The sequence below is a fragment of the Hetaerina americana genome, unplaced genomic scaffold, assembly GCF_022747635.1.
Source record: "Hetaerina americana unplaced genomic scaffold, ioHetAmer1.1.p SCAF_6, whole genome shotgun sequence".
In the NCBI taxonomy this organism is placed as follows: Eukaryota; Metazoa; Arthropoda; class Insecta; order Odonata; family Calopterygidae; genus Hetaerina; species Hetaerina americana.
This window is the reverse complement of record NW_027287205.1, coordinates 32,430,169-32,450,777: the sequence shown is the minus strand read 5'-3', so window position 1 is coordinate 32,450,777 and position 20,609 is coordinate 32,430,169. Positions and strand designations below refer to the sequence as shown.

Below are 20,609 nucleotides of genomic sequence, written 5' to 3'. Positions count from 1 at the left end.
TGTTCCACAAGGCTCAACCCTTGGGCCACTCCTCTTTCTGATTTACATCAATGACCTACCTAACTGCTTACCAAATAATGATGGAATAATACCAGTGTTGTACGCTGACGACACTAATATAATAATATCAACACAAACATATCCCAGCCTTGTGGAAAAAGCTAAGTCTGTCACACTTGCTATAAACAAGTGGTGTACAGACAACCTTCTAGACTTAAATGTAAATAAAAGTAAAATAGTAAACTTTACACACAATAAGAACATATCAGATGATCTGCTGGTAAAAATCAATGACCTATCAATTGAGCGTGTGACAGAATGCAAATTTCTAGGTATTTCTCTATGTGCAAATATTTCTTGGGATACTCATGTAAAAGCCCTCCAACACAAGCTCAGTTCAACTTGCTACTTATTAAGACACCTGTATGAAACTACAAGTAAAACTGTACTACTCAATTTGTACTATGGGGAAATTTACTCAAATATAACCTACAGTATAATATTATGGGGATCAGCTGCTATTTCTCAAACCATCTTTAAAATGCAAAAGAAAGCTATTAGAATCATCGCCAGGAAACCTTACAATGCTCCATCAAGGCCTATTTTCCATGAATTAAATTTGCTACCACTCCCATGCATCTACATTATGTTTTTAATTCTATATATAAAAAATAACATCGGCAACTATTCTCTTAACTCTGCCTATCATCATCATTACACCAGAGGCAGGAATGACTTCCATTATGGGAATATAAGAACTAAAGCATTGAAATTAGGACCCAATGAAATGGGCATCAGATTATTTAACAAACTACCCAAAAGTATCAAGGATACACAGGGAACTGCCGTATTCAGGCATAAACTAAAAAGATATCTACAACGCAATATGTTTTACTCGGTTGATGAATATCTCAACAATATTCCCGACCAGTAAGTTCATACTTTTAGTTTCTAGCAATGGTAATGGTCTGATTCATGTTTGTGATCAATGATTTTTCTGAATTTGATATTGTATGTGCATGTTACAGCCGATGTTCATGGGTTTGTACCAAACACTTATGTAACTATGAGCATCTATTCTTTTATGTATCTTAACTGAGCCTGTGTCTTTGCTCCTCATTGACGTGCCTTATATCATGTACATACTTCACCCACCTGGTATTTTTGTATTGTGATCTCTGGGCAAATAAAAAGTAATAATAATAATAATAATAATAATAATAATAATAATAATTACTTTCTATGCAGCATTATGTAATGAATTATCTATAAACTGCTTCACCACTGTTAATGTCACACAATATCCTCACCTCTTGGTTGAGCAGATTTCTCAAATTATGTCTTTTTCTTCGAATTGTTTGATAGAGAAATAAATTTGAGTAAAATTGAATACTTATATGATATTAGCCAATAGGAATAAAGTCCTACTTGGACGCTACATAGATTTTACACAGAGGATTAGTACTTCATAACATATGCGGTACATATATACTTCTTAACTGTCTTAAATGCTTTAACTGCTTTATAGGCAATTACTAAATATTTTTAGCTCAGGACAACTCATGAAATCATTTAACTTCAGATATCACATGTAAAACTGAAATTTTGGATGAAATTTGGACTGCAAATTTCAAGCAACAGTCTTTCTATCACTGATGAGTTCGGTTTTCAGTTACTGAATGCAGTTTATTACACATTGGTAATGGATGGATGATGGTATGAAGCTACACTTGAATATTTTGACTAATTCTTTCAATTCAACTGAATACTATGAAATAAGCAATTAATGAGAAATTAAACTAATGTGCTGTTACCAATAAAGTCACATTACCTCTGGTTCCACAAAAGCCCGAATCCTTCAAATCCATTGAGTCATCGTTGTACAGAATATGAAGATGCTTTTCATCAGGTGCTGAAGTGAAGTTCCTTACAGGCTCAATAAAGTAACTTTCATCATTCATATTTATGTACCCAACCTAAAAACAAATCATACAATAATCATCAGCCTCAAACAAATATTGATGTTGATACATTAATCACAAAGAACATGAATAAAATTCAATTTGAAATTACATACATAATTAGGCTTTTATCATGCTCTCACATTAAAACACTATCACAATGAAAATTGCTTTCTAGCCCTCTAAACCCTAATCTCTTCATCTTCAGTCCCACACACCAATGAACTCTCTCTCACTCAAATTCATGTCCAGAGTCATCAACACCTACCACACAACCCTTTTCTATTTGTCACTATGCCTATCCACAGCACCTCTATCCCACACAAGTCACTTTACACACTCTTTCCATGAACCCCTCATCCATCTATAAATGTATATTAATGTCATTATTATAGGTAATCTACTGGTTAAGGAAGGTTTTGGAGAGACATAAGCTATCGAATAATGCTCTTCTCTCTTGTAACAAAACACAACCCTACATCCTACTCGAAAACAAGCCACCCATCAACTCAGCTCACAACATTAGTCACTACTTAACCGTTTCTAAATATTCTGAGTACTGGAGAAAAGGAAATTCCAGCTGAATTTTTCAGAATCCATAAATACAGAAATGAAATGATAATTACAAATAACACATCACTTTTCAAAGCAGAGATAAAATGCATAGCTGAAGAAAAAAATGGATGAGATATATGAGCCCATCCATTCTTAGCAATTCTAAATGTTGACTAGCCATTATAGTAAAGATGCCCAATATTTATTTGAATTCATCATAAAAATCTCCTTTATTACCACAATATTCACATTTCATATGGAAAAGTATCAATATAAAATATGTATTTTATCAGGAATATACTTTGATAGTTAAATGTAACACTCTGATGGTGGTTTAATTCAAGAATTGTTCTGGCCAATTACATGGCAGGAGGAGTTGGCCAAAAAGTGGCCTATAAGATGTTGCATCATGAAAGGAGAGCACCTATGCATATATAGCTGTGGTTGCATTTGAAACAAGACCTATTCAACCACTTTCAAAAAACTTTTACAAGAGTTTAAAATAAGCCAATGCATTGTTCATGACTATGCAGTCCAAAATTTCAATGAACATAAACTTTTGCATTATATTCACACTGGCAGTAAAATTTCATAAAATTAGACTTTATGTTTGAGATGTGTTAGTCAGATTTTAAATATGTCTAATTTAAAATTCTAATATTTTCTTGCCATGATCATACTCCCATACCTCACCCCCATAACTCCCTTATCCATTCACTACATTGCAATTCATTATTCTAAAAGCATTCCCTTTCAGGTATATTCCCTACTACAAATTTCTTTATTCAAAAATAAAATAAAAAATTCTTCCTACATATGATAACACATAATCAAATTCCACTTTCCAAAGTCAAACAACAAATCCAGTTCAACAAAATTAATTTATTATATCAGGTTTCACTGATTTCTATTCTATCACTCACATGTAGAATAATTATTACATTCATTCCCTAATTTTCTATTCATGAAGACATCTACTGGTTACATTATTAATGCTTACTTCATAAATCACCACATTTTTAAAGGGTTTTAATGAGTGTCCCAAGTTTTTAATTTACCAAATTTGGTCACATACCTAATTACAGCCGCAAGAGTTCCCTCTTCCCTTCATGAATCATTTCATTTCCTCAGCCAATTCCTACTTTGGGATTGGCTTGAACATTAAAATCAAGAGAGAATTGTTTATCACTCCTCAAGTATGGGTATTCACTTTGTTAGTGCGGCAATAGGTAATCGTGTCTCAATTTATAAAACATAGGGACGTTTCGTTTAGAAGTTAAAAAAAAAATTAGGAACACTTTTTTAATCAGTGGCAAGGTAAGATAGGTAGGCAGGTTTGCTTGATCACATGAATAACCCCTTAGGTAATATGTAGTAATAATTCCTACCAAACCATTGCATGCAGACAGAACAGCTATGGAATTCTCTAGGTCTCTCAAGTAGCCCTTATAATGGCAAAGCATGTCTTGAAGCCTTTTAATATCCATGTTAGAGCCAGATTCTAACTCATAGTCATGCCTTGTTTCGATTACCATACCAGGAGATATGAATCTTGTGTTTGGCCACAGCTCAAGGAGATAATCATTTCCTTCAATGTTTATCTTATAATTGACAGCATCCATTGGATGAGCCTGTCTCTTTTTATTACCACTAAAGTCTGAATAATGGTAATAGTGAGGTATTTCATATGAGATGAAATTTCCATCCTGGTCAACCTTTTCAGGCACAACTAATTGATAACCCGTTTGCCTTCTTGAATACTGCCCTGAAATAAATGAATGACAAATAAGATACCCTTTGAGAACAATTTGCACAAGTATATATGATTAACATTAACAAACTTGCAGCAGGGGGTTTTAAACTACTTAGGTCATTTGCATTCTTAGGATAGGCAGACAAATAGAAGAAGGGATTGGGGAGTTAGGAGGAGAGATGATAAATTTGCCCCTTGTGGTTTGGTCAGCATTTTATTATCCTTTTCAAATATATTTCTCTCAAACCCTTCATGTCTCATTGTGTTGACCTGACTGGATCCACTACTAGGGATTCACAAATTTCCCAAAGAAAATTTAAAATATCAAAACTTATTGTTGCTAAAAATACTATAACCATTGGGATAATCTTAGGCTTGCCTGCACGGCCAAATGTATCCAAGAACGATGGCTATGATTAAAAGTATGCAATCCTTCTCTACAACAAACATGCTTGGCAATGTAGCAAGTAAAATCAAAGTTAAAAATGGCTGAGCTCTACATGAATGTATCATTATTCTTGGACAACTTTTTTAACTGTTGATTAATATACCTACATGTTGCATTTGTTTTAGATTTATCGAATGGGGAATTTTCCTTTCACTGCCCCTAATATTGCAGAGATATTTTAAATAGACAATATATTCATCCAAATGACACCCAGGTCTAATTTATCTAGATGATACACCAACAGCCACTCTAGGACATGTGGTAGAGGGCTTATGACATCAGTCTCCATAAACTAGATGTGCTTAAAGTTGGCGTGTTCACCTACTGCAGATGACAAAAGTATTTTTTATTACAATAGCTCATTTGGGCCAGAAAACTATTCCATACTCTACAAATCCAAGGTATACACAGACAGCACAGTTTTTACAATAATTATTAATTCCATCACAGAAAACTGATGTATCTACATATATTCCACGTGGAATATAAACTGAAAGGGCTAAAACATTCTCTAAATGAAATGGAATGCCAGCACTACCTGGTGTTTTCATGTGCATGCAAACAAATTAATTGTAAGAATACTTTACCCCATCAGTCTATATGATGGTGTGGGAACCCCGTTACCTACCATTTTTTGATATTTAACTACACTGCAAGCCACCGCTAGGGTGTGTAGCAGGGAGTGAATATACCTGTACACCAGACTAATTTTGACCCAAAGATGACACTACTGCGGTCGGACAATACTATTCTGATCCCTTCTTGTTCGTGGAAAAAAATGATATCTTGAATCTATCTGTTCTATACTTATTCTGTCTAATTTTATTGACATGATCTCTCCTAGCATAGTACAATGGGTGTAATACACATTTAACACACATGGCGGTATTAATCCAACTTCGTGAGGATCCTATATACTTGCAGCATATTCTAAATGAGGCCTAAACTAGCAACAGATAACATTTCTCTTTCACCTTTTCATCACATTTACCCAGTTCTTTTCTAATTAATCCAAATTTTTTGTCAGTGTGTACACATATTCTGCATATGTGTTTCGCACAGGAGAGGTCATGAGTGACGGTAATTCCTGGGTATTTACTTGAGTTTCACATCCTATTCGGGTGTTCCCGAAACCATAGACATTCAGGAGGGAATTTCTCTTTTTCCAGAAATTCATCTCCATACACTTTTTTCGTTTTAATTCTAATTGCCAAGTGTCACACCAGCCTTATATTACATTAAGGTCATCTGATAAAGTTGACATGTCCTCAGGATCAGGGATATCACTGTAAACAAATCTAGTCACTGCATCGTCAGCAAATAAACATATCTTGCTAGTGACTATCGAGTCAATGACGTTAACGTGAAGTAGGAATAAAAGTGGTCCGAAAACAGTTCCTTGGGGAACACCTGAAGTATCATCAACTGCATTTGAGTTAACTCCTTCTATCACTACTAATTGTACCCGACTATTCAAAAAGTCTTTAATCCAACCCCGAACATATTTATCTATGCCATATGCTTCAATTAGGAATCAGGATACCACTGAAAAATAATTGTTGTCTCCAGGATTTGAACCCGGGCACTCACGGTCTGTAAGTTATCCACCGCACCATCCCGAACTTTATCCCTTTGGAAACCGTACATTTTATTAATAACTCCTGATTATCGAGGTGTCTCAAACTAGCAACTATATGTTCCATAACCTTGCACGAAATTGATGTGAGGGAAATAGGTCTGCAATTGCTCGGTTCCTCCTGGTATTCGTTTTTAAATATTGCTGTTACGTTACCCATTTTCCAATCTCTGGGAACCCTGTGATCAACCTGCGACTTCTTACATATTATTTCTCGATTCGGAGCATTTTCTGAAGCTACATCATACCAGTGAGTGATTCCCAGCCTAACTACCATTCCAGTGGTAGAGGGTTCGACTCCCGTCTAATTGGATTTTCCCCCACCCAAAGCTTGGGGTGGGATTGTAAGATTTATAATGGTTCTGTACCACGACTTTCATTTAATTAAGGATACATAATTCTCAGTCAAACACCTTTTCGTTCACAAATGACAATGAAATTCCAACTTTGGGTACCTATAATATTAAATATGACATGTTTCCCCGTTTATCGGACGATGGGACGGAAGTTCTTCCGTCGCAGCAATTGCAAGTTTAGATTCCAATCTAATTTGGCTAAATTAGAGTAAGATCAATTCTTGTCGCGGGCATGTATTTTACTGTCATTGCCATTATAATAACAAATCTGAATCTTCACCTTCTTCTTCAAATAGCGTAAAAACACGAAACAACCGAAATATTCAAACATCGAGCACACATTCCGAACACTATATGCTACCACAAACTTGGTTGTAATAAACAAATAAACTTTTTGACACATCGCATTCATCTTCCAACTTCCATAGTGCGCGGTGCGTATTGAGTGAACGAATTATGAATCGTATATCGTGAACGAGTGTCACTTTACAATTTTAGCGATACAATAGAAACCTCGATATTATAAACCGGCTAAAAACGTATCAAATAGTTATAATTGTTTCAATGCATGGATTATTTAAACATGTGCTGTCTGGAAAATGAGCTTGAGCCCTCATAATGGGAAGGCAGAACTAAGGTCTACAGAAGTTTACTTAAATATGCTATCACTGGCAGATTAAAATATTTACAGCATTCGAACACCTAATTATTATATAAAACAACATTATATTTAACAATTAAGATTTATAATATTCATATCTTAAATATGTCTATAGTCTAAGCTATAGCGTGCTATAAACACGTAGCTCGCTGAATGCGAATGAATTAAATTTCGTGACTGATTAATCGTGGAAACAAATAAAAAATTACAAACATGATATGCAATTCAAATGGTTATGACCGAGGAAGGAAGAATAACCAAACTAAAATAATTCCTCATAAATACTGAACTAAAAACCCTTCTTCAGAGGCATAAAATGATAGATACATTAAAACATGAAAAATGATCTGAACATTTACCTTCATGAGTTAAACTTTCCACGAACGAACAGCATATTAGACACAGCAGAGGAAGTATCATATTTCTTCAAAATCGTGCAAAATCAATAACTTCATATATATAATTCCTTAAGAATGCTGTAAGTGAATGTTGCGGACAAAATCTTTCCATCACCAAGGTGACTATAAAATATAAATAATTAACTTTTACAGCGTTTACAACTCCGATCGCCACTGTGAGTCATGAATGCCAAGGTTATTGGGAATCTGCTTGGAATACTTAAAAGGAAAATTGGGGGAATTTTTCAGTGAAAACACACTACCTCTCTTCTAATCGAGACGATGCTACTAATGAAATACTCCGATATTAGTTTAAAGCATATGAAACTGCCAAGTAACTTGGTATGCACCTCGAACGACGGTAATGATTTGGAAATTTCTTATCAATGACCGAAAAATTAATACTGAAAATGTCATTAGAGTTATTACATAATTAATTTTCGAAATGCGGGAGCTAAACTGAAGAGCTGATTTCGAAACTACTGTAGATTTTTTCGGGTTTCACCATGGTATTTCATCATTGGCAGTAGTCATATGGAGTCTATTGCATAACCCTCAACAAAATATTGTTTATGGATAGGTTTGACCTAGATGTGGACGTTATTTTATGACAAGTCACATTGCAGTTTTTGACTGGGGGTGCAAAGTTATATCAATTCCACATAGTGCACTCTGGCATTACTAATGAATTAGCAAACCTGGAAACATGAAATTTATAGTGATCTACTGGGTCAAACATATCACTATCCTCAATATGATTACAATTGAACCTTGATAATGCAATTGCACTTTTCTGAGGAAATTACTTTGGCTTTGATTTGCTTAATTGATCCTTTCAAAAAATAATTACTAGATCATCCAATCCAAAGGAACTTTCTATTGCTTCGAATTGTTATTCCATTATTAAATTAAATATATCCAGCTTAAGAGAGCCATTTATGTTCACAGTTTAAATGAGGTTCATAGGATTAGTTTGATCTGCTTATCTATTACGTGTCCCAATAAAAAAATACTTTTTAATATATAGCTAAACATCAGAGTATGTAACAATTGTACTAATATGGTTTAAAATGATAACATTACTAATAATAATAAATTGCACAGTTAATCAATTCCAAATACTTCAGACAATATGACATAGAGTGATTATCAAGCACTGACATGCTAATTAATTCTCACATTTTTTTAACTTCTTATGCTGAATTTTGCTATCTTAAAATATAGGTCATCTCAAAATCTTTAACCTATGGAAACACTTCAGTATTAACATTTATTGTCTTTAATTTCATTACCAGAAGTAATCTTTAATTTGATAACAGAGAAAAGATTAATCAGTGCATTTGTAAACTTACAAGAAATTGAGAGAGGAATGTTGCACAGGTCCTAAGAGGAGTTAAATCACAAAGGATGTTCTCATTACCAACATGACAAAATATTTATCCAATCCCAATAACTAGACACAAATAAGAAGTATCCATAGTAGTTAAGTTGGAAAGGTCTTTATTATTTTTAACCTTATATCTTTTGCATTGGAATGGCTGATGTTCTGCATTTGCCATAAGTGAAGGGAAGCCTGTAAAAACCTTCACAGGCTGCCTTAAATGTCAATCTAAAAACAAGGTGTACATTACATTATATTGAACTTAGCAATGAAATTACATTAGTACAATATATAATTTTTCTCAATGACAAATAATTATTCTCACTCTTGGTATGTTGCTTTTGTTCATATCTTATTAACCCTGCTGCAAAAACATGTGACTTCCTACAAACTAAGTATCAAGCTAAACTGAAATTTCTCCTACCAATTGTTTGTCGTTAGACACCATTTTTGGCATTGTTTTAAGAGCTCACACCAAATACAATAATACATTCATCCAGATAAGTTGTTAAAATTCTACATTACTCTACCTGGAATCAATATTTACATCTATTACATTCACACATAAAACAAGCAAGCCATACACCAGCAAATTCACTCATGTATATTAACTCACTCAGAATTGTATGCTGTATGATGAAACACATATGGTAAATTGATATGTTCATGGGTGCCTTTGCTGCTTCACCAATCCTCCTCTAATACCTGCGCAGTCATAGTTTCATCTCCAAAAACCCAATGCCATGCTCTATAGACCATCTCTGTCTCCTGCAGAACTGTATTGCTTTCTCCCACAGACATTTGCTGTTTCTCTACCATTGTGCCCACCTCTCTATCATCTCTTCCTTTGTCTACAATGGCGTTTTAACGCCACATCAATATCAATGGTTTCACTCTAGGAGCACCCAATATCATATCATCTAACCAATTGTATACCCCATCAACTTCTACTTCGCTATGATTGGTGGCATGTATACCTAAACAAAGACCAAGATCGTGGGTTCTGATTTTAACTCTATTTGTAATGCTCTATCCGTTGCTTGCTGTATACCGATTACACTTCCTCCTACCTTTTGATCCAATGTTATTGCCATCCCTTGCAGGCTCTCTTACCCTTTGCTTATATCACTCCAATAATCCTGACTATCCTTCTATCTCAACTTGCACAGCCCTAGAACAATTATATTTCTTCTCTCCACCTCTCAGCTTATATTTTCCAATTTTCCTGCCCTTAAAATAGTCCTAACATTTCAAGTCCTTATTCTAACTAATTTGTTTTCTTTCATACTGCTACTGCCACTCTCAATTTTACTTTGCAAGGATTTCGTGAGATGACAACTGCAGAAGCCTTGGCTCCCCCACCGCTGAGTATGACATGTCTGATTGGGCTGAGTTTTGAAGTTGTTAGAACTCATTTTCTCTACACTGTCCATCATAAAAACTTGGGATTAGTAATTGAGGAGGTTTCCCATTGCCTTTCTCAGTAGTGTTTCAAATTTGTCACCATCAACTCAATGGCCGTGCCACAGGGACCAGATACCTTTGCAGGAGCCTCCTTGAGGTACAGATGCTGTGCTGACTACCTTTTGCCTGGCTCTTATCTATCAATCAATCTGGTATGAGTAAATAATTAACCTACCAGGAGCAAATAATTGCTCCCACCAGCGCAGCTCTAGGGGACCAAAGAACATACAAGCTCTTCTACCAATAGGTATGTTGGATGGAATGAAAAGCATGAAAGAAGTATGTGGAACTGAAGATAGGTTTAGCAATGTGTCATATTGTATTTTATTTGGATATCTTAAGAAATTTATCATTGTTCAGTCTGTATACGTACAAAGCCTATCTTAAATGGGAGAATACTGTAAATAACCGTATCATATAGAATAAGAAAAAATATAATTATGAAAAGGGAAATTGGAAATGTTTAAATTAAAATAAATACATATCTTCAACAAAATAATTTATTATGTTTTTTTGCCAGAAATGATTCAGAGTGAAGGAAAGAGTGAGCCTACATCAACAATTTGGGATTTTTTTTTCAAATTTTGGTAAATAACACAAGACACCTCTCATATGCCTTTTTATATGAAACAATGCCTTGAGGTTAAGGAATTTAGATGGATTTAATAAACTAGTAATAGAAGAGCTACCTAGTTAGTTGAAATATGTAAAATACATAAAAAAACAGTCCAAAAGCTTGTCATTACATTTCAGTTAAAACAAACCTTATAAAACTCCTAGATGACCATAAATATTATTTATTGTTAAAAAATAATAACTGAGATCGAGATTAGAGAAAGAGTTTGCCAGAGAGATAAAAAGGGTGGATTTCAGTATAAAAACCATTTAACAATCATCGGAATCTTCAAAACCACATCTCCAGAGATGATGGTAACAATATAAGTTGAAACATTCCATGTTTTAACACATTTTCAGGTTTTGAATTATGGCACAGTCTGATAATTTGTGACACTTCAAATATTTCTTATTGAAGATCAAGGTATATGAAACTGTATAACACCATGTGTTCCCTTCAACATCCACAAAGAATCCACAATGTTATTTTTCACAACCACCTCAGGGTCCACACCAACCAATATTTCTGTTTTCACTGCACGCAATGCCACCAATGGTGCTGGAGTAAAACTTTGAAGTGCAGCACCAAATGGAGTTGAGAACTTCCAGTTTATGTCACCAAGTAGCTTTCTGTAGTTTAGATCCCCTTTAAAAATTAATAGGGACGATGATGAGAGTTGATTGTACAGTTCTGGATCTTCAGTGGGCATTTCATGATATGAGAATGGAAGGGTCCAATAAGTTTCTTTGTCCTTGACATTCCACTGACCTGAATAAAAAGGATACAGTTTATGCACTGACACATTTAAACCATAGAATATAACACAAAAGAATATCACAAATATGACACTTAAATGCTAATATACAAAGTAAAATTTAACAGTTACTATATCATATTATGCAAACTTGAAGCTTAAGAGACTCTCAGCTCCTTTGATAAATGGTTTTTTTATTTGTGATACCAGGTCAGCATAAAGGTATTGGTGAATAATTTTTTTAACATTCTTATGCTAATTTAAATATTGAAATGCAGAGGGATTTTACAGACCATGATACAAGGGTGAGGTTGTGTAAACAGAGTACAGGAAGGAAGAGAGTGGGCTTTTCAGACAGCATGATGAAGAAAAGTTACACAGAAAGACTGAATGAAATGAAGCAGGCAAAACAAAAGGAGGTTCTCATGATGTGTGGAAGATAATGGTCAATAAGGGCAGTCCAAAACTTATTTAATCTGCAGGATACATATTTGTAAAATCTCAATTTAACTAAAAACTTGAACTATGTTCAAGTACTTCCCAAGAATACTCCAGAATTATTTTTATTCTCAGAAAACTTCACTTAGTGTATTAAAACCAATACAATGAGAAAAATATTTGGAATAGTAAGTGCTGACAAGAAACAGTACTGGCAGTAGTAGTAGTTTTTAGGGGAGGCGACCGACAGCTAAGGTCATTTGTGCCATAGTGGATGGACAGGAAAGGATGAAGGGTGGAGAGAAACCCGGTGTCGGCATTAGCCTACTCTTTACGAAAGGCGCCAAGGGATCCGCAGTTTAACGTCCCATCTGATGGATGGCGTACTCACTCAAAGTGCCCTCCACAAAGCACCTCAAGTGGGGATCGAGATACCTCTGAAAAATATTCAACACCGCCGTGATTTAACCTCTTGCCCTCAGGGTGGGAAGCCAGTACGTTAGCCCCCGTACCATCTCGATCCCCTAACAGTACTGGCCCATTGACTAGAAACAGTACTGGCGTTAAATCATTTATGTACATCCAAGGTAGGTAGGTTTTTAATTTTTTTGCTTTCCTTTTATCATTCCAGTACATTAGCCACAATAATACCAGGTACAGAATGAAATAGAAATATACATTGCTTTTAAAACTTGAGAGCCATATGCTAGCATACACACAATTAAATAAATAGAAGGAGTAAAGTGGGTAAATACTATTCATCTTTAAAAAGAGTATAAAGGTTAATCACTCACCTGATGAAAAATTTTTGTTCCAACGATTTAACATGGTCAAAAGATCTTCAGAATCTGTTACTTCAAAGGCACCAAGAACCCATAATATATCATGACTATTCGTATCAGATACAAACCAAGGCATATTCTTAACATGAAATCTCACTTCATCCACCAGGGATGAATTAATAAGCCAATCAGCCAAGCAGAAGTCTGAGACTAGTTCATAGCCAGCATTATCCATGATGATATCTAAATGGAGAGATATTACTGTCATTAAAAAGAATTTGGATGTTCCATGCCATTGAAAACAGTGGATGGCCTATGATAAATTTATGCCAATCATTTGAATGACTTGAAAGGCAGTGGGAGGGAGGAAGAAGAATGGAAAGTGAGAACAGATAGAGAAAGTACCACTGCTGAAGGTTAGTGTGTGACAACAGAATAATACGAGGTATTTTCAAAAAGACATGAGACTATTTGAATGATTACTTGATTTCATTAGTTACCCTATAATCATACTCATCGTCTTCAAAATACAGCCCTTAGCTGCCAATACAACGCTCCCAATGTTTTTTCCAGCTTTTGAATGCCATCTGGAATACTACTTTTGGGATAGCCTTTAAGTCTGAGGTACAATTTTGTTGGATGTCTTCAATAATTTCAAATCAGCATCCTTTCAAGGTGGATTTCAACTTAGGAATTAGGAAAAAGTCCACTGGAGCAAGATCTAGAGTAGGGTGGCTATGGGATCACCGGTGTTCTGTTTTATGGCCAGAACTCTATAATAATGAATACATGTTACATTGGCATGTATCACATTGTGATGAAAGCACAAAGGCTTGTTTTTCCATATTTCTTGTCTCTTCCAACAACATGGTGTGTCTTAACCATCTCATAACCTCTATAAGGTGTTGCCCATTCACTATTTCTCCTTTGAGGGTATTCATAATGAAAAATCCCTTCTCAATCAAAGAGAATGATCAACATCACTTTCACGCTTGATTACAACATCTGAGGTTTTTAGGGTGGGGGGAAGATGGCCTGGAAGAAATTTCTATCAAAATGGTGAAACATGATCCAACACTAATGTCAACTTCATTGGCAATCTTCCTGACGGTTCACCTACGATTTGCATGCACTATATCATTCACAATGTTGACATGGGTGTTGTTTGTCAACATGGTCATCCATTGGTCTTTCATTACTCACTTCTTCATCGGTCTATGTTTACCCAGATTTGAAGCACTTGTCCCATGGATAAAACTGTACCCGGCTCATAGATTCATTGGGCAAATGCCTCTTGAATCATTCCATAAGTTTCAGTGGCACTCTTCCCGAGGTTAAAAGAAAATTCAGGGCACACACACTGCTTCTCTAACAACTTCATTCTCACCAACACAAGAATTTGTACAGCAAGCATGTTCAAGCTCAGATAAGAATCTATATTGTGTGGAGACAAGTTGAGATAAGCCAATGAGCAAGGTGGTGTTTTATGTTTCACAGATACTGCTAGAAGTGGACACCTCCCTGATTGTGATTCGTCAAGTAGTTTGGGCATAGATAGACCAGTCTCATCTTTTTTTGTACAGACCTTGTAGATTATATAGGCATAGAAAGAATGAGTAAAGGAAGGTGAGAGGAATGTTGAGGGGATGTGGCAAAGGGGAAGGGGGGAAAGGTTAACTCTTCAGAAAAGGATTTACAAGAATATTAAAAAGAAATATTTAAAACGAAACAAAAACCCTGTTCATGACTCTAGTTTTCATGAAAATAGAGCATCTTAATTTCAGGTTAGTTAAGTCAGATAACATAGGGGATCTATGTGGGAAAGATATTACACCAGCAAATTAAGACATTGAAAAAAAAAACATAGATGAGGAAAGAAGTAGCTTAGTTCCATTTATACTTGATAGCGAAATAAATAGTGCATTAGAGGAAATGAAATTCAATAAGGTCATGGGGGTAGAAAATACTCCTATGGAATCACTTAAAGATTAGGAAAAGGTGAGAGGAGGAGTTTTTACGAAATGATTTGTAGCATTTATGGGGGAGGAATTGGATCAGAATTCTGTTCTTTGTCCAGTTCCAGATCATTACAAAAAGCAGTTCGTATGTGAGGACTATGGAGAACAATAAATTACATTTTGCATTAACGCATGATTGAGCATTAATGCATGCCCTTTCTTTTACATACTCATATTTTCTGTGTGACTGATGGGTCACTGGAACAGGAGAAATCCTTGTAAACCCCAAAAGTGTAGGTGACATACCCAAAGGTTCCTATTTCCGAACACACCCAAGTGATTGAGTGAATGAGCAAGAACGTGTGTGCATCCATTTTATAATTTTGAATAAATCTGTGATTAATGGGTCACTGGCATAGGATGAATCATTGCAAACCCTGAATGACTGAGTGAGTGCGATTTGCAAAGGTCAAACACACCAGTGTGATTGAGTGACTGTGAACATGAACTTGGGTCCTTCTTTTTGATTTTTTAATTTTGTTTTTAATTAATTTTTATTCCTTTGTGGTCCCTGGCATAGGAGATATGCTCGCAAATCCTGAGTGTGTGAATGTGATTCACGAGAGTGACTGTTATTCCTTAACACACCATAGTGATCAAGTGGTTGTAAGTGTTTCCGTATTTATTTATTCATTACTTGTTTGTGATTGAGGTACATGTGGGTCACTGTTTCCCAAACACACCCAAGTGACCGAGGGTGTGTTTTTCTATTTCCTCCAACTAGTCCCGTTGTTCCTAACTACCCCCTTAAACAAACCCAGTGCCAATCAAGTTTACAGTCTTGGCTATTTTGTTTCCCATTGTTTCATGACTGTAGGTGCATTCATTTTAAGTTTACACTGTTAGGAGAAGTTAAGGAATGTAGGTGTGCTAAGTTTGTGTCCATCCAAAACCTACCTTAAATGATAGACTACCAATAGTAATACGAGTGTAGTTAGAAAGTTTCTCGGAATCATTCCCAGATGTCAGTGCTAGCTCAACGAGTATCACGCAAAGTAACAGGTAATCCTTTATGAGTAAACTCAGAACGTATCAGTGCTCTGGGAAGAAATCTAGGGTGCAGACACATCTCTGCTGTTTTTCCCAAGAAGTGATTTGCAAAGATGGAAAAAATTGAGGAAATTCACGCCGATTTTCAGAACGCTGGGGGTCCCTGCTCCTTCATATCCAACTATTGCCAAGTAGACAAATAAAGAAATTATTGCAACAATGCATAAAATGGTCATGGAGGATTGCAGACTGGAAGTGTGAGAAATTGCTGAAGCTGCAGGGATGTCAGCTGAATGGGCATACCACATATCACACAACGGACACATCATGGGCATACCTGATTCTATGAGTTCACAAATATTATAGCAATAAAGGATTTATTTAAAAAACAAGAGGGTCCAATTACATAATGGAAAGTCATTACTGTAATGAATACTTGCCTACAATTATTTTCCTGTTTTCCTGAAGAGCAGTTGTCCTCACACCACTTAAGAATAAATGTATGCCATCCAAATCATTTGAAATTATATTTTCTTTCTTGTTAATCACCTGCTGTAATGCATTAGCACTTTTATGGCCAGCTCCTTCAACAGCTAGTGCAAGATCGCATTCGTTTCCCCACATGGACACCTACAGATTTCATTACATGATAAATTTGTGGAAAATATTAATTGCATTTCTTAATGATAAATACAATTTAATCACCTGAAACAGTTTCATTGTCTCTTCTTTTATCTCCTCATTACTCATTGATGGAATTTTTTCAGTAATCACATTGCAATATTTGGCTAAACTTTTGATAGACTCCATTGACCCCTTGAGAGCATCATCTTTCTGCTTTAAATAGGGATCATATGTTGACAAAGTTTTGCTTAGAAATGTGGAAGGAAAAATACAAGTAGATTAATTTTGAAACAATTTTTTACCATGCAGTTAACATGTGAACTCTTTTTACATGCAGGAGACTCATCAAATTTACAATACCTAAAGAATGAGTAAGTAATTTTTTCCAAATTACTTTGTCAGCGCACCTTTTTTATATGAATTAAGCAAATGATACCACATAAACGTCTGCATTGTCATTTAAATCATTCACATTTTACACCCTATAAACCAACAGAGAGATGAAGGCAAATAGTTTCAAAAACTTTTTATCCATTAAGAAATCCATGATTGTAATACGTAAATGATAATTATAAATTAACTGTCTAACTGGGACTTTATTGAATGATCCTTTAAATTTGTTGCATCGTGATGTGAACTTATAAAATATCTCTGTAAAACATGAGCACCTTCTGCATTACACCATTTTCTTATGCTAGACAACACCCTCCATGGCATCTAAAATACCTTAGCTAACCCTTTTCTCCAACATCCTCCATTTTAATGATATCTTAAAAATCTCACTATCTTTCAACACATGGGGTGCATTCAAGTTGCAAGATCTCAATTTCTTCTGTCACTCGACTAGCACAAGAAAGTTGACACTTCTATTCTCAACATAGTCTCCCTATAAACCTACACATTTTTCCCAGCATCAATTCTACAATTCCATGGTTTCTGTAGGCGTCCCTTTTGCCCACTGGAAAAACCAGCTGGCCATTGGCCAAGGCTTCTTTGGGTATGTTATCACAAGACATTTTGCCTTCTTTGAACTGTCACACACTAATAAATGAATATTTTTCACACCCTTATCACCATCACTGCATGCCTCACTCAAATGAAAATGCATTTATATGAGTATTAAAACACACAAGTGGAGAAAATGGATGATTACACAATAAATATAATTTTAATTATTGAAATTGCTTCTCACTCTAATGGCAGTTATACAAACCCTATGCACTACAAAGTGCAGCCATCTTCGTATGTCTTGTATTCATTAATGAGTACCCACATTTTTAAACCCAAAATTTATTCCTGCCCCAAGAAAAACATGAGATACCTAAGAACTTGAAGGCACCACATACCCTTGTAAGAAAAGTGATGGTCCATTACGTAGAGTGCTGAGCTATTGGTGAGAGGGCCTGAGTTCAATTCCAGGAAACACCTCTGTATACCCTTAACTTCACTTGAGCTGTGAAAATCGGAAGGAGCACAGGGAAAGGAACTGGCCCCCCTAGCCAGCAATAATTCCATTTATTGTTGGAATTAGTATTAAATGAGCTCTAACACTAAACTAACAAACCAGCCGTCAGGTTGATTGTTGTGATTTTTTAAAAGCAATTTCATGGCTGACAGATTAACAATAGTTAGATCATCTACAAGGCTAAACAACTAAATAAGCCCCATCTCTACTTCAATTTCTACCCTCAGTCCTTTCCATACTTCTCAGAGATTTTATCAGTGAAAATTTAAAATAAGGGAGTAAATTTCTCAAAAATAACTGAAATTCAGACCTTTCCAACTTTGTCTACCCTCGAATGAAACGGTATAAAGGGTATTTTAATGTAATGTACACACAAAAGGAAACACCTCTTACTACCCTGGCCTAATGCTTTTATTCTGTACCCACTATCCTTACATGCATAGTCATGGAATATTTTCAAATAGATATATTTTTCTCCAACAATTTCCAAAACTATGTACAATTTGATTTGTCGAATACCTTCTAACACTTCATGAGGCAAACAAGTATATTTTAACTTTATGCATACAACATTCCTCTTCCATAATGTTCTCATTATTTCTTTTGCACCAAACTTCTCCTTTCTCAGAGAGATCTTCTTTAATTCATTGATAACATACTGTTTCAAAGAACATATTTATTGGAATGGAATGTCTCATAATTTTATGGCAGTATGTAATGCGATGTTGAATGCATATTGCGTAATACGACCTTATCAGAATAATAAACAACATTGCTATAAGCTAAGATTTGCCAACTACTAATCATAATTCAGCATTGCTAAAAGATCGTTCTTTGGCAATGTTTCTTTCATCATGAAATTTGGAAGGTACACTTTAAAGGTCCATTCAGAACTTTTATCTGTACGATAATCTAGATTAATACTCATAGATATGTGATATGAGCACTAATTTCTTAAAATCAATTGTTGAAAATCATTTGAATGGTCTTGAAGATAAAGAAACTATCACGTCTCACGTCGTCTATTCTTTTAAGTGCTTCCTCAAAAATTTTCAAGAAAATGAGGAGTCTTGTTTACCTGGTTTCGAAAAATTCAGTGACTCGTCGGTAAAAGTAACAGTCTGCGAAGAGAAATGGCGAATCGAACCACGTAAGGTCACGGCCATCTAATTTTTCCTTTTGTTTTTCCAAATATTGATTCCATCTGTCAGCATCTCTTGCAGAGTCATTCAGTGGTTCCAGTGGTTTGTTCGTCTGTACGTCAGTTTTCAATTTTGATAGCATTCCAATTACACACTTCAATTCTTCTGAACTACCCTGAAAAATAAACGTTTATCTTCAGTTGGCTAAATTTAAAATTAAAATATTGTGACAAAGACTTTATACCTCTTGATATTTTTCTGCAATCTCAATTTTATCCCTACAGAGCAAATCAATGACTTGGGTAATGACAACTGGCATTCTGTCTTTTGTAAAAACATACGCAAAGCTCCTGTAAGAAACGTTTCACATTCATTTAAACCAATGAGTGAATAGTAAGAATATCGAAAAAAACACGACAGTAAATATTTCCTTCGTTCATCAGATTTTCATTAAAAAGATGTACCTTCTGTACTTGGCTGAAGCTAAAACATTGATTGGGGTTGAACTATCAACCGTATGAAACAGTCTTGGCATGATTATAATACAATCACAAACTTAAAGCTGTGACGCTGAAAATATATGTAACCTTTCCGTTTTATATCCAGGGAATACTTCAAATACAAATAATGGCAACTAATCAAAATCGTCAATACATTTCATAAGCACACCATCGTCTGCTTTACTCGAATTTCGACGCTCAACTTGCGCAGAGTACCATTTGTAGTGTATCTTGGGGCGGGATTATTGTGTTGACATTTGGGCGAATCAGACTTGAAACAAGATAATTTTACAGAAATAGCTTAAATAATATTAAATATTTATATGAATCAAAATATTTACATCAAAATGAGCATAAAAATGATGCAGAGAGTTTTACAACCATATTTAATAACTTGTACAGGCTTGTTTGCAGATTGAAAGAGGGATTAAATCGAACGACATTGAAAGGTTGAAGAATATGATAAATATATTTTTTTAATCAAAGAATTGTAAAAAATAAATTTGCATTTCTTATCTGAACTCTACCATTACTCAACATATCGACCTTCGGGTTGACTGTATTTATGACTTATTCATTTTCAAAAGTGATTTTAAAATTAGCAATCGGAATACAGTCATAATTAATTAAATTGTTGTACTTAAATATATAATGTATTATTTATATA

General features: G+C 35.0%; 2 protein-coding genes across 3 annotated transcripts in view; both read right to left on the bottom strand.

Moving 5' to 3' along the window:
* Positions 1-9,968, bottom strand: part of LOC139695295 (A disintegrin and metalloproteinase with thrombospondin motifs 7-like) — a 57,267-nt gene extending 47,299 nt beyond the window's left edge. The window contains exons 1-4 of the mRNA XM_071593993.1: positions 9,855-9,968; positions 9,706-9,778; positions 3,905-4,281; positions 1,832-1,976 (exon numbers count right to left, since the gene is read on the bottom strand). Coding sequence (XP_071450094.1) covers positions 1,832-1,976; positions 3,905-4,281; positions 9,706-9,778; positions 9,855-9,968 — 709 coding nt within the window. The remainder of the gene's footprint in view (positions 1-1,831; positions 1,977-3,904; positions 4,282-9,705; positions 9,779-9,854) is intronic.
* A 1,127-nt stretch (positions 9,969-11,095) lies between these two features.
* Positions 11,096-20,110, bottom strand: LOC139695012 (damage-control phosphatase ARMT1-like). Of its 2 annotated transcripts, none has more exons than XM_071593594.1 (7): positions 19,907-20,110; positions 19,687-19,792; positions 19,379-19,617; positions 16,917-17,082; positions 16,652-16,841; positions 13,216-13,446; positions 11,096-11,997 (listed from the first exon to the last, which is right to left on the bottom strand). In XM_071593594.1, the coding sequence occupies exons 1-7, from the start codon at positions 19,975-19,977 to the stop codon at positions 11,648-11,650; spliced, it is 1,353 nt and encodes a 450-aa protein (XP_071449695.1). In that variant the 5' UTR covers positions 19,978-20,110; the 3' UTR covers positions 11,096-11,647. The 2 variants fall into 2 exon arrangements, with proteins under 2 accessions (XP_071449695.1, XP_071449696.1); XM_071593595.1 differs by having other exon boundaries at positions 19,379-19,612.
* Positions 20,111-20,609: the final 499 nt, after the last annotated feature.

Bases quoted from the DNA above. Each gene is read 5' to 3' on its own strand.
- LOC139695012 (XM_071593594.1), bottom strand. From the start codon at position 19,977: ATGCCAAGACTGTTTCATACGGTTGATAGTTCAACCCCAATCAATGTT. The intron at 19,793-19,906 runs GTACATCTTTTT...CGTTTCTTACAG, and splicing joins GCTTCAGCCAAGTACAGAAG to GAGCTTTGCGTATGTTTTTA. The intron at 16,842-16,916 runs GTGATTAAATTG...TGAAATCTGTAG, and splicing joins AGACAATGAAACTGTTTCAG to GTGTCCATGTGGGGAAACGA.